Below are 14,674 nucleotides of genomic sequence, written 5' to 3'. Positions count from 1 at the left end.
TCCATTCCAAGCATGCTATTAGAAGCTAGCTAGAATTAGTGGGTACATGAGTAAATAGTAAATGTAGATTAAAAAAATCAGCACAGTTTTTGTGAAGGAAATTCATGCCTGACAAATCCTTCAGAATTATTTGGAATAATGAATGAGCATGTGGACATGAGAACTTCACCCGATGTACTGTATTTAGATTTCCAGAAACTGTTCAGTTTCTGGAACTGTTCAGTTAAGAGCCAAAGGCTCTTAGTATATGTTGCATAGGAGCGCAGGAGCAGCTCTCCCCCATAGAAGTAACTCATTAAAAGGCTGAGAGAACTGGAATAAATGACCAGTTCATAGTCAGGCAAAAACTGCCAGCAGACTCGTGCAGAGATCTCTGCTTAGCCCTAGGAAACCATACTTACAGAGGATTAAAAATGGGCAGGTGAATAGTGAGGCAACAGAGATTTCTAACAATGTCCTCTGCGTAGTTAAAATTTAAAAAAAGCCCCTACAGAGTTGCTACAGGGGCTAACAATATTGTGGGAACAGAGAGCAAAGCTGTAGTTGAATTTCAGTGTGGATAATGCAAAAAAAAAAAAAAGAAACAAAACGAAACCCAAAACCAAACAGGCACAGGGGATGGGGGTTCAAAGTTTGAACATTATACATTGTATGATGGTCTCAAAAAACTGTTATGACCAAAAGAAGACCTTGATAATTAACAGGTTTAAAAGCTCATTGCTCAAAAGCCAGATAGAAGGTTTGGAAATTCTTGGAAAAGAAGAGAAAACACAGGGCGGGGGGGGGACGGACGGACGGAAATTTACATCACAATCAATCCACATAATTCCTCCATCTTGATTAGGGTACACGGTGCAGGCCTCTACCTCTCAAAACAAGAGAGGGTAAGACAAAAGGTACATAAAAGGATGATATGAGATACAAATCATCTCCTGTATAAAACAGACTCTGCTTTTTCAAGCAGAAAAAGAACAAACTGGGAAAGGCAAGACAGATTTCCAAAGCTATTGTGGAAGTTATTTACCACCTTCTATTACAGAAGTCTTAAGAGGTGTCAAATGAAGTTATGAAGTGGCAAGTTTAAACACACACCACTCACTCTCTTCATGCAGCACCTGGAATTCACATTTCTGTCAGACTGTAAATGCTAAAACTTTCTATAGCTTAATAAACATCACTTGGACAAAGTTAGATGAAACATGCAAAGACACAGGCTCTAACATATGAAATGTATCAGCCATGGGTGAAATCACCACACGAATATTCCAGGGCTACCTCAGACAACGGACCAGAGATTGAACTTCTTTTGGTTAAGTATGACCGTTCCTTTAATAAACATCATTAATGCTTCCTTGTTTATTAACTACTGTATTTTACCGTAGGCATGTTTTCTAAGAAAAATCATCACGTGTTCACTTTATGACCCCAGCGATCTCTGACATATTACAACCACAGTTACACCACCTCAGACTGCCTGGTTTTATCCACAAAAGGCCCTCCTTGAGGAAAAACACGAGCTATGTGGAGACAGCTTCTCCATTAAATTCAATGCCTCGCAGCTGCTTTCCAGATCATTTGAATCCATCTGGAGTTTCTTGTCATTCTCAAGCTTATTTACACAAACAGAAGATTCATGGCCAAGACCTTCAATCACAAGTATCTCCAGATCAAAATGATGCTGCTGTACATTCCCTTCAGCTTTGTGTTCAATTTCCAACTGTATGTAAAGATATTTCCAAGCCCAGTTCTCCAGCTAGTCAGGAAGAAACCTTTTAGACAGTATTCTAAGAACTACTGTTAACATTTTGTTCTAGGAAATTTGCATTAAGATTTACTCATCAAGTCAGTCCCTTCATTTCCTTATGCTCCAGTGTTCTTTCAGATATTTCAAAAACAAACATTGTCAAAGGTATTAAAAGTGGTAAAACTTAAACTCATTTACTCCAGAGTGTTCATTTTCCAGGACTGGAAACTTGTCAGATTGAAGAATAGCCACCGTCAGGTAACAAGCAATGCTCAGTCTACTTAAAAGTTTTAACTGCATCTTTGCAAGAGGCTGAAGCCATTTGCCACATTTTAAAGGTCAGATCAAACTTCTGTCTCCCTGCTCCTCCAACTCTGATGTTCACAAGTCTATCCGTGATCAATAGTTTTACTGGGTAAGCCCACTATCACAGTAGTTGGGATAACAGAAGTCAGGTCATGTTACTCAGGTCAAACTTACAGAGGACACTGGATAGCAGAACTTTTAGCTATTGACATTTTTACTGGTAGTGTCATTGTGTATTACCATTTGTGTTTACAGATACAAAAAAGTAGCATGAAAAGCCCACCAAAAAAAAAGCCTATATGCTAATTTTAAAAAAGTTCAAGCAGCATGCTTTAATAATGCTTTTCATAGGTAAGGAATTGAAATGCACATGTTGAAAATACTGCTGGCTAACCATCTGTAATTTTCATTATGGCAGTGCCAAAGAATAATTGGAAATTGAAGCCCGCAAAGTGCTAGACACTATGTATAAGCATCAGCCTGTTATTTAGGAGGAGTTTTATTAATCGAGTCAAGACCATAAATCATTAAAGTCTATCAGTCAAGGTTGGATTTTTAAGAACAAAGTCACTCTGACTATAGCTGAACAACTGAACTATTTTAAAAGTTCTTGTTCTTTAGCTATCGCTCATATTTCATCCTAGAGTCTCAATGCACTTTAAAACATGTAACATTCCTTTTAGGTCTACTAGTACTTCTTAGGGCTACGTTCAGGTAATGTACACAGGTAAAAACATGGAATGTTTTTCACAAACAGAAAAATTTTGAAGAGAACAGCCACTTATACCAAAAAGGTCAACAAATACCCTAGCCCTAGTTAGCAGCTTACTTTAGAAGGGGTCAAAGACATTCTTCATGAGCCAGCCTTCAAACACGCCACCCAGCTTTACTCAGACTCGACAAGGGTGAGCATGAGGTTGGGGACAACTCTTCTAAGGGCACCTACTGCAGCTAAGATCACCTTCTGTCCCCAGCCACCAGTTATTGTTCTTGGGGTTACTTGAGGTCTTGCTCAGACACACAAAATCAGTTCCTGTGGTCCAGACATGTACCAGTGAAAGCCCCAGAGGAAAGAAGGACCCATGATCACATACCTCTTCACTCCAAAGTCTGCCTACAGCTCTCTATTCTCCCTGTTAAGTCTCATCTCTTCAGTCAGCCAGTGCCCATGACCCACTTGGTAACAGCAATTCAGAGTTGCAAGAGTAATAGCTTTAACGGTTGCATTTCACCAGTTTCATAAGGATTCTCCGATAGCATTTCCAGAATACAGCAGGACACACAGCACACCACAGGGGATACCAGGCTCTGAGTGTGTTCGAGCTAATTTTTATCTCCTTACTTCTAAAGGGAAAGAAAAACAAAGAATCAGTTTTCTACCGTAATTAAAGCACAAAACAGCCACCAAGGCAAGGAGCGTCCCCACCTTCCCACGTGAACAGCAGCTTAGAGAAAGGCTCTACAGAGGACGAGGGCACTGGCCTGATCAGCATTCCCCAGATTAAACTCCATCCTACCTATTTCGCAGGCGCGTAGACGGAGCGACTCAGTCCCTAGGAAAGAAATCGCCCCGTCAACCAGCAGCGAGGAAACGCTGGCGGCCTGCGTGCCCCCCCAACAGCCCCTGGGGCGCGGGCACTCAGACGGCAGTGCCCAGCCGCGGCGGCCCGGGGCCACGCTTCGAGCGGGTGCCGGAGGCGCGGAGGCTTCCCTTGGCCGGAGGCGCCAACCGGGCCCGCCCGTGGCTAGTGAGGGGCCCGCCAGGGCACTCCAGAGAGAGCGGGGGGGGGGCGGGGTGGTGCAGCCCTGCACCGGGCTCCCAGCAGCTCCGCGGCGCTGCCTCAGGAAGGCGTGCGCAGGAAACGACTTTTTTGGGCCGCGGAAGTGCCATAAAAGGCGCGGAGGAAACTCCAAATTTGGTCAGCACGGTTCCGGCCACCGCGGGAGCGGAGTTTCCGTTCGGCCTTGGCCGCCCCGCGGCCGCGTGACGGGGCCCCGCCCGCCGGCGCGCTCCCGGCGTTGGCGCGGTGCCGCGCGGCCCCGCGGGCGCTCTCCGAGCCGCGGCGGCGTGTCTCCGCGGTGCCCCCCCGCCCCGAGACCAGTTGGGCTCCCGCCAGCGGTGACGCACGGCCTTTCCTGTTGCTAGTGGTCATGTCCGAAGCTAGGCTTTAAATCACAAACAGCTGAGGTTTAATTCAGGCAAATGGATTTTTCTGCCAGTGATTGGAAAAGCGAGAGACCTACCCTTCCTTCCCACTCTCGCTCTCGCTCTCTCCTCTCCTTCTCCTCTCCCCCGCCCCCCCCCCCCCACCGGCTGCACTTCCTGCTCGGCTTCGGGCCTTTAACTGCTCGGAAGGCGAGGGGTTTCCCCAGCCCGTGGCAACACCCGCTGATTCCCTGGGAACAGCCTCCCTGAGACTGACTTACCCTCCCAATTAGACTAGGAGCAAATTTCAAAGAATCAGAAATTTTGTCTTCTTCAGACCAACAGTGAACAAAAAGATCTTGCAGAAAATGTACAGTCAATGCTTTCTCAACCCTGAAATACACTTTCATTTTATGGGATGAAGGCCACGGAAAGAGGAGGAGCAAAACATCCCATGCAGTTTCTTTCCTTAGTGTTATAAACAGGGATGACAAATGCAGAGCTTGAGCCGCTGCAATGTAGACCAAATGCCAAAGCTTAAATTATAAGTACTTTCTAGGAGGTTACACCAAAGGGTATCTGCATGAAAGTGACCCTGGCTGGCATATGCCAACAGGTACAATATTTTGTTTTTTCCCCCAAACCAGAGGCTCCATGGTACTGGGGAGCTTCCTGCAATGAGATGCAATTCAGACAAGTGACTTCCCAGCTGGACAAGAAGTGTCATTTGCCAGCTTACAGGCCATTACAAGCAAGATACAGTGCACAGATACTGAACCCTTCCCTCAGAAGACTGCTAGCTTGTACTACTCCGCTATACTGCTTTTTGAGTCAGGGTTAACATGGGGCCAATGGTAACCCTATACATCTGGTTCAGTGCCTCTGAACAGCCCTGCAGTTGGACACTGCTACCTGTGGCGTGCCTGTGACCAATGCCCACAGTTGTGGGAGGCCAGAGTTTGACCATCTAAAGGGAGACGGCAGCACCCTTGAGAGAATACCTAAGGAGGTGACTGAGAGGGTTAGGGTGGACTTCTGGAGGCCTTCACAAGTTGAAAGGATCTACCATCACAAAGGGAAAAAACATGGGACAAGCAGGACCAGCATTTCTTTGACCTAGAGAGGCCTTGCAGATCCCATCATCTCCCTTGCACTGCTGCCTTGGCACCCACAGGCCAGTCTTGTGTGCAGAGGTGGCTAGCCAGACCTCAGAGACATGTCCTGCTGCTAGAAAGGGTGCATTGATCTTCATTCCTGTATAGCCCTGCAACACCACCTGGCTCAGTCCACTTCGCACACGATGCACCAAAGAGCACCTGTCTTTGCTGCCTCTTTACATGTGGCAATTACCATCACTGCTCATTGCTGTACAAAGTGCTCTGGAGAACCCTCAGGCTCATCAGGCATTGCTTGAGAGCCCATTTGGGCAATGTTTAGCACAATCACAATGCCAGAAGGCTAGACCAGGAGTTAGCAGGGACTAGCTTGAAAAGACAGCAACAGCTATGGCTTCCTGAGGAGGGGAAGTGTAAAGGAGGGGGGGATGATGATCCGTTCTCCCTGGTATCCAATGACAGGACAGGATATGCAGGAATGGGTCAAAGCTGCATCAGGGATGTTCGGACTTGACATTAGGAAATACTTCTTTAACCAAGAAGGTGGTCAAATAAAATGGGCTTCCCAGAGAGGAGGTCAGTGCCCCATGACTCTCACCGTTTAAGAGGCATTTGGATAATGCCCTTAATAGCATACTTTAACTTTTGATCAGTGAACAGAGCAGTGCCCACAGATCAGAATGGGCTTGGGCTGACTCCAGCTCTTATTGTGCTGTTGACTTTGGGAACCTGAGGTGGGAAAATAATTTGTGATTATCTTTACATAACGTTATTTGCTTCCTTCTTTGAAGCATCACATTTGAAGGCCCTTCTTCGTTGTCTCATCTCCCATACATGGATTTGTGTGCCTTCTGACACGGGTTACAAGCTCAGACAGTGTGAAGCCACACATATTCAGCTTGCTCACGTCAATCTGCCTTGGCTGGAGGCTGGAGCCCCTCAGGTTGAAAAGAGCAAGTGCTTGTCTCTGAAAAGGCCCAGCAGGCCCAGCTGTAAAGTCACTGTTAGCAGCTTGCAGACCACACCTGGCACTGCAGGCACAAACCAGCACAGAGAAAAAGCAGCACAGGGCCTTCCCCACAGCTTGTCCCAACCCACTGAGGCCAGTCCTGCCTGAGAGACAACAGGCTGGGATTTACCCAGCTCTTAGGTATCTTCCAGAATTGCTGTCATTTGCCAGGGTGGGCTGCATTCCCAAGAACTTGCCCGGGGGCTTCAGCAGGTTGCCCTTCCTACCCAGTCAATTTTGGCAAGCAGTAAGTAGGGCATCCTGCATCCAACAGAGACTGCTTGCCAGTTTACACTGTGCCAGGTGCATTCATCAAGGCCTATATCTGCATCCCAGCTCGTCACAACCCTAAACATTACTGATTTGTAGAAAGCCCACCTGAAAGGACTGACACCAGAACTCTCCTCTGTTCCTGCACCACCGGTTTTCACAGATGCAAACTCCTCTGAATTCACGCTGTAGAGAGTTTACATACCCACTAAGATGTATTTCAAACCACCATGTAAGGAATTGCTTTCCTCCTATAAATGCTGAAACATCTGTACTAAAGGCTGTCAGGCCCACACACTTATATGCCCTATGTTGTGTCAAGGAGAAACTTATGCCAGCCCTCAGCTGAGCAGGGCTACCTTCCCTCAACCAGCCATTTGGACTGAGCTTGTTGTATTTCCAGCCTAGAAACTGCTCTATTATCTTGCCATGCAGTAAGATTTCTGTCTAACTCTAAACACATGGTTGAGATTCTAATTTTCAAACCTCATTTCCAGCACTGAGAGAATTGTTTTTCTTCCTAAGATGAGCTCACCTGCTTCTGGAGAAGGCAGAAAATAGGAATCATCGTTACTTCAAGAGAGCAAGTGATACACCTAATGCAAGGATGTGCATGCTGCATCCATGCTTTTGCGAGCAACTGGCCTTAGGCATGGTTGGTCTTCCCTCCTTCCTTTAAGCAGGTATTTCTCCAGGAGACGAGCAGCACTTGTTACTTCTCAGCCACTCAAGGAGTCAGGGTTCCCATCTTCCTATGTAGCAACTTAAGGAAATGTGGAAGTCCACACAATTTGATATTTTATTTATTTTTTTCTGAAGGGTATTGTACACCAAATATCCCATTGGCAGGAAAGCGCATTCGATGTGTTTAGAAGCCTGACAGCCACTTTCATTTTAACACAATTACAAAGTAAAAATAAACCACAAAATAATGAACAGCATGTTCATAACATACAAAAATTGCTGCCTACTCAGTAGGTAACTACAACATTCCAACTCCTGAATATATACACACACATATATAAATTTACATTTTTGTAACAAAAATAGACTTTGAGAGGTGTGGGGGGTTTTTTTTGCTTACATTCTGTCCCCCAGGGCTTTCTTGTGCTCCCCGCCCCACCCATTCCCTGCTCTCCCTTACATTCTTTGAGTAACATCCTTTTCACTTTAAGGCAAGATGCAAAGCATCCATTCACACAAACGAATGATGTCAGCAAGGCTTCACAAAAAAGGCACCAAGACTTTTAACTTTAAAAACAAAACTTCTGCCACATGTGAGTGTCTCATCAGGTGATATTTACATAGCATCACTCTAACATGCTCAAACACAGTAAGTGCTGTTCCCAAAGAAGTTTGAAACTCATTACAGCATTGTCACTGAAATAGAATTAACATTTACAAAATATGGCCCTGCAAACGCCAAATAATACAATATGGGTATGCAAAGGTTTTTCACATCAATAGTACCTAAAGGAAAGCAAAACCATGGCACATGTACAATTTACATCAGCTACATACTTAATCAAAAGTCCTTTCTTCCTATTAAAAGACTATTGTTTACGGGGAAAATTATACTGAACTTATATCCACAGTCCATGCAAATTAAGTCATTCAACAGAGGTGGAAAACTTAAACGGCAGTTGTTTCAGGCAGCTGAAGTTTAAAGAAAAGTTAAATAGCCTTGCAACATATGGTGTCAGGGGAGTAATTGGAGACTCCATGTCTGCTAGTACCAATGGAAAAGGTGAATTCTCCTGTTCCAGAAGGTAATCTCAGCAAATCTCAATTGTCCTTGGAGAAAAGGCTGATGTCATGTCTGAAAGTGCTGAGGTCACCTGTGAGCTGAAATTGTTGGTGACCCCTGGCGATGAGAAGGAGGTGGCCACTTGCGTCTGAAAAGTGGCACTGCCAGAGGGGTAAGTCGTTGCTATAGAAGGAGATGGGAATGTGGTGTGTGCAGGGGAGGGGTAGGAAGAGGGAGCAGGGGAGGAGTACACTGTGCGCACTGGCGAGGGATAAGTGGTGGCAATGGAGGAAGGGTAAGATGTAGTCACAGAGGATGAGTATGCAGGAATTGGGGAAGCAGTTGAGACTGGAGCTGCCTTTTCCACTTTCTTATCCTTCTGCCTAAGGTGGATTTTAGTGTGTCTCTTCCTCTCATCACTTCTGGCAAACTTTCTGCCACAAATGTCACAGGCAAATGGCTTCTCTCCTGTGTGTGTACGGATGTGTGTAGTCAAGTGGTCGCTCCTGCTGAAGTTCCGCATGCAAATGCGACACTGGAAAGGTTTCTGTCCTGTGTGGATGCGGATGTGCCGCGTTAGCTCGTCGGACCGTGAAAACCGCCGGTCACAGGACTCCACTGGGCAGGCATAGGGTCGCTCATGAGGAGGGGTCTTGCTGGGACGGTTTGGGTATTTCCTCATCCTGCTGGGCTTGATCAGCTGGGACTGATAGTTAGTGTTGAGGGTCTTCAACTCTTGGGAGCCAGTCTGAGTAGCAAACGCCTTAATAGTGGACAGCGGCGTGAGGGAAGGCTGCTGTGCTCTGGTCTCAAGAGCTGGGAAGGGCTTTTGATCAGCTGGAACAAGACTGAGCTCACCCTGTTGCTGAGGGAACAGGTAATCCGGGATCATTGGCACCTGAAAGTTGGTCTTAGCAGTAGGATAAGCTGGAGGTGGATACTGGATGGGGGCTCCGGAGGGGTTGGGAAAGGACTGGCTCTGCGGTTCAGGGAAAATATCAGAGCTGGAGTTGGGAAAAGTTGGTGCAGCTGAATAAATTGGACTGTTCTCACTGGCTTGGACAGAACAGCTCAGGGGGGGGCTCTGCGAGGAGGAGGATGGTGATGATGACGAAGGCGTAGAGGTGGGAGGTGCATTAGCCATGCCCACCAACCCACTGACCAGGCTGAAGAGGGGCTCTGGCCATAAGGTGTTGCTACTGTTGGGGGCTGGCTCTAGGGAGAAGCGCCCCGTGTAGGTTATCGGTGGCAGTCGCGTTGTTTGGTTGGGATAGCTAGTTTCTGGCAGGGTTTTCTCGTTGTTCAGGGAGATCTCAGGAAAAGTGTCTGGAAAGAGAGGAAGAGCGATTACTACAGCAGTCACTGCAGCTGCTGCCAGTGCTTCGCGAGCCATCCCCACACAGCGCAGCCCCAGATCCTTGCTTCTGGTTAATTAATAATTGAGCGTAACATATCGCAGCGCCGCTGGCAGGTCTCCAACAGCAGCTAGCCCGGAGCCGCTGACGCACACAGGAGAATCCCCCGCGCAGCCGCCGGGACAGGGGCGCCGCTGCAGCGCGGAGCCCCGCAAGCGCCGCTGCCCCCGCGGCGGACCGGGACTCCCCGCCCGCCCGGGCGGGGGACGCCAGCGCGCTTACCTGCCGCGAGGTGCTCGAAGTGCTGCTCCCCGGGCTCCCCGGCGGCGCCGAAGCCCGCGCTTTCGGGCGCCCCGGGTGGGGCAAGGAACTGCGGGCCCCCGCCGCTGAGCAGCATCATCTCCTCCAGCTTAGGATAGTGAGTGTCCATGGCGGGGGGCGAGTGCGGGAAGGTGCCGAAGGGATCGGAGATCTGCAGCGGGGGCAGGAGCTGCATCTCTGCCTTGGCCGCGGCCATGAGGGCGCCGGGCTCGGGCTCTGACGGGTGGTGGCGCCGCCGCCGCGGGCCCGGCGGACGGGCCGGCTGCGGCGAGGCGGCCGTCGCCTGCTGCGTGCCCTGCGCCGCGGCCGCCCCGGCGCTGCCCGCTGAAAGTGCTCGGCTCCCCGCCCGCCCGCCCGGGGCTCCCCCCGGCTCTGCCCGCTGGTAGCGCTCGGCTCCCCGCCCGCCTCGGAGCCGCCTCTATATATCGGGTCCCACCGGCGGCGGCCCGCCCCGGCCCTGACGTACATGGCCATATATGGAAAGCAGGAAGCCCTAATATGGATGCGGACTGGAGGACCCCGCCTGGCGTCAGCGCCTGGCACCGAGGAAAGCCGGGCCGCGGGGTCCCCGCCCGCCCCGGGCTGGGAGCCCCGCGCCCGTTGCGGGCCTGCCCCCCGCCATGGGCAGCGCTGCCGCAGCGTCGCCGGCCGCGGGACGCGGGGTCCCCAGCCCCCGCCCGCCCCGGTCAGCCCGCCGGAAGCCCCCGCCGCACATTCCATATTAGGAAACAACCTTATAAGTCTCGGTTCCGGCGGAGGCTTCCCGCTCCTTATATGGCGATTCCGGCCCCGGGTTGGGGGGGCGCGGGGAGCCCGGGCGCGGGAGCCAGGTTGCCGCCGGGCCGCGCGCCCGCCCCCGGGCTGCGGGAGCGCGCGGAGGCCCTTGGCCAGGGGAGCGCGAGGCTGCTGCCCGTGCAGGCGACACGGGGGTCGCGGAGGGCCCGGCAGACCCCCCCCCCCCCAACGCTGCCGCCGCGGTCTCGCGGGCAGAGCTCCCACTTTACACACACGTTTGCTTGGCTTGCGCTACTCGCATCCCCCTGCCTCCGAGGAGGGGCCGCGCGCCGGCGGCTCGCGGTCAGCGGCGCCGCGCGCTCGGCGGCCTCGCTGCGCAGTTGTTTTCTGGGCGCTGGCAGCGCGCCCCGGGCGGGGGCTGCCTCCTCCCGGAACAGGGGAATCTCTGGGACTCCGGAGGTCTGCCGGGAGCGCCCTGCTCCGCCCGCTCCCGCCGAGAGCAGAGGACCGCTGCCCGCAGCGCCAGACCGGGTCAGACCCAGGCCCTGCGCGCCTCCCTCACGCAGCGGAGAACGGGGCACTGCTAAACCAGAGCCGCGGGTACCGCACGGCCGCGCCGCCATTGACCTCGGCACGCCGGAAAGTGGCAGTGCCCCGGGGCTCTGCTCCCGCGCCCTTAGGACTGTCCCTTGACGCAGCCGCACCTCCTGCCTGCCTACCCTCCCCACAGATGCGGGATGCTCTCAGCATCGGCTCCGCACAGAACCGAGGGCTGTGCGCGGAAGGGCCGGGAGCCCCGGCCGGCCGAGGGAGCACGCACAGCCCGGAGCCGCGGGAGAGCACCTCCCGGGCCAGGGGGGAGCCTCCCGCGCTATAAATAGGCGCTCGACGCAGCCACCGCCCCGCCCCGCCCGGACGGCCCCACTGCCGGCGCGCCGCGGCGCGGGGCTCCCCTGGCGCCGGGCCAGACAGCACCGGCGACGCAGTGCGGCCGCAGTGCGCGTGCGCGGCCGCCGCGGCGAGGGCTTCCCCCGCAGTGCGCGGGGCTCCGTGGGCGGTGCCGGGAGCAGGAGCCGTAGGCCCCGCCGCGGCCCGGGGCCGCCGTGACGTACGACTGCGCGACGCTGGCGGGGGCGCCCTGCGTGGGCCGTGCCGGGGCTCCGCCGGGGCCTCTGCGGCCACGTGTACCGGCGGGCCTGATCTGCTTGAGCCGGGCCCGGAGCCCCGCGGCGCACGGCCGCCCCTACTCGGCTGCGGCGCGGAGCTTGACGGAGTGGCGGCGGCCCGCGCCTCCGTGCTCTGCCGCGGACGGCGCTCCCCGCGCCGCAGCGGTGGAAGGGAACAACGGGCGCCTTCGTTCCTGTTTACGGCGCGGTCTTCTGGCCGGCCCCGCTCGCAGCCGTTCGCTCAGGCCACTGCCCGCGTCTGGGCAGAGGCACGCAGCCCTGCCCGCAGCTTCCGCGCCTCGCAGTCGGCTTCAGAGCTGGCCTTAATCCGCAGAAATCCTCGGGTGCTGGGCAGTCCTCTTCTGCCGTGGGAAGGCAGCTGTATAAATGACAGTACTACGCTCAGCCGCCTTTGTGTTTCGTATTCGAGTTGCGAGCAACAGCAGGGCTTGGTCTGCCCACTTTTATAGATTTAAGCCTCTGTCATGTGTATTGTTTTAACTGACTTGCTATATTTAGGGCCGTGTCTTGTCGGTAGCACTGTGCAGCGCCTCCTGCACCGCTCCATTTCCACCCTAAAATCAGTTACGGGTTGCACCCACACAATGACTCCAGGAAAAATGTAGAAAGCTCCAGCGTATGTGCAGCCTTTGTTAGTCAATGGCAGCTAATATACGTCTGTTCTTTGGTATTTATGGAGAGAAATCATACTGCTTTTCAAATGTCAGTGCACTAGGCCAAAGCTGTATTTTGAAAATGCAATTCGATGCTTTTCGTTTTTTAACAAATTCAAATATCTGCTGCAGGTTTTGAGAAAGTCCCATACATTATGATTACAGCTAGTTCCTGATTTTCACCAGCCTGTCAAAGTTCAGAGGCCTGTTAGAAAGGGCAAAGTAGCAGAACCAGACTTTTTCTACAAACACCGTAGTTCCTTTTGGCTCCTGAGCATCTTACTGACATGGCAGATGCCATTCCACCCTCCTTTTCCTCTTTTCCCTTCTCTTTCAAGGCCAGAAGGAACTTTATTTCAACTAGTGCCTGATTCCCAGAGAATTTCACTCATACACCCTGCATACGTTAGTACCAATATTTCTTTTTAACTGAAGTACATAAATAATTCAGAAAAAATGCTTTTTTTCCCCTCCAAAATCTGAAATCACAAGGAGACAGAAAAATCTATTGCTTGCTTTCTTTTCCATTACCTTAATTTTTATCAACATAATTCTAATTTAACAATTCATATAAGAGAAAGCAATAGACTTCGAGTTGCAGTTGCAACTAACTTGCGCTGCATATAGAGTAATAAAGACTGTTTGGCAACACATCCTCCGCCATTCTGGTGAGGCTTCCTGGCTTCTGTGAAGTGCTGGGGAGGCACCAATGTACACAGATGAGTTACAACCTGGACACTGAGCTAGGAAATCACCTGTTGTCATTCATGCACTGGGACAGGCAACACTTGCTAGTTTTCTGAACTCATGTTCTGTGTTTAATTTTCCTTTTCTGAATTCAACATTAGGTCTGTAGGAACTATATTAAAAGAGTTAGACTGTTAACTGCTGAAAATCCAAGATCTGTTCAGTTCAGCCAGCCATTTGTTGGCCTGAGGGATGTTGTGGTCAGACTGGAAGCTGTGAATGAAAGCTTTGGTAGTGAAGTGGAGCCTCAAGTTATTAGAATAAGGTAACATCTGTGTTTTGTTTTCTATGTAGCATAATTTGAATGTCCAAAGAATTTGCTACTATAGATCAGTATTTTAAAATAGTATCTTTGCAAAAAGGAAATATGATAACAAATTTGTAACACTTCACTTACTGCTCCTAGTGAAAGCACAGAAGTGTAATGTAAGACACTGCCACTGGATCAGTCGCAATTTTATTTGAAAGTTTAATAATTTCAGTTATGATTGTCTAATTAATAAATACGTGTGAAACTCTGAGTCTCCCTGGAAGTCCATCGTCATCAAATGTACTTATTGTCTCTTAATACATTTAAGTTCCTTGTATTCCAAGGACAGTGAAGTGTCCAGTGATAAGTGAAGAATGCTATGGGGTGAGAGAAAGAGAAGAGAGAACGGGGTATTAAGCTTCATGAATAAACCACCCATCTCACCAGAAAACGCCAGTCTCTGCTTCAAGTTTACAGAACAGTACAAAAAATCTACACTAGTAGATTTATCTTTTTATTATTATTATTTGATGGAATGAGTACTAGTGTTCTCTTCTATTTTCTGATTCTTAGATAACTTTTTTCAGCAACATTTCATTTCTGCACTTAAACAAGAAATTATTGCTAATATAGTTACATGAATACTGCTATGGCAGTGCTATCAGCCAATCTGACAGATTAAAATTCCCCAGTTAATAATAAAAGTTATTGCAAGGCTCATTTTTTTCCTGCCTATTTGTTCAAGCACGTTTTCTCTCTTTTGCTCTAATATGTATCATATCAGCATATGCAGTAGCCAATCGTTTTAAGATTCTTGCATGCAAGTTACTTATGACAGTTTGTTTAAAACTACCTATTCATAATAGATGTTTTCTATCATCTTTCTCACCTCCTAATAGTCTAGAAAGCACTACATCATGCTTTCAGAAACAACTTCAACCTGCTTCTTTGCAAATTCACAGCAAACATATTCATTGGGCTTTTATGCCTTTTCTGCATTGTATTAATAATTTATTAGCTTCAGCTAGTGATGGACCCATACCATGATTAGAATGTCTTTTGTATTGGTGCATTTAAATGTGTCTTCCT

At 50.1% G+C, this 14,674-nt stretch overlaps 1 protein-coding gene across 1 annotated transcript; it reads right to left on the bottom strand.

The window, feature by feature from the left end:
• Positions 1-7,377: 7,377 nt before the first annotated feature.
• Positions 7,378-10,407, bottom strand: EGR1 (early growth response 1). The gene is made up of 2 exons (XM_075103071.1): positions 9,975-10,407; positions 7,378-9,663 (listed from the first exon to the last, which is right to left on the bottom strand). The coding sequence occupies exons 1-2, from the start codon at positions 10,207-10,209 to the stop codon at positions 8,366-8,368; spliced, it is 1,533 nt and encodes a 510-aa protein (XP_074959172.1). The 5' UTR covers positions 10,210-10,407; the 3' UTR covers positions 7,378-8,365.
• Positions 10,408-14,674: the final 4,267 nt, after the last annotated feature.

This window comes from Phalacrocorax aristotelis, chromosome 8 (assembly GCF_949628215.1).
Source record: "Phalacrocorax aristotelis chromosome 8, bGulAri2.1, whole genome shotgun sequence".
Taxonomy (NCBI): domain Eukaryota; kingdom Metazoa; phylum Chordata; class Aves; order Suliformes; family Phalacrocoracidae; genus Phalacrocorax; species Phalacrocorax aristotelis.
The sequence above is the reverse complement of the archived record's forward strand: the minus strand, read 5'-3'. Positions and strand labels throughout refer to the sequence as shown.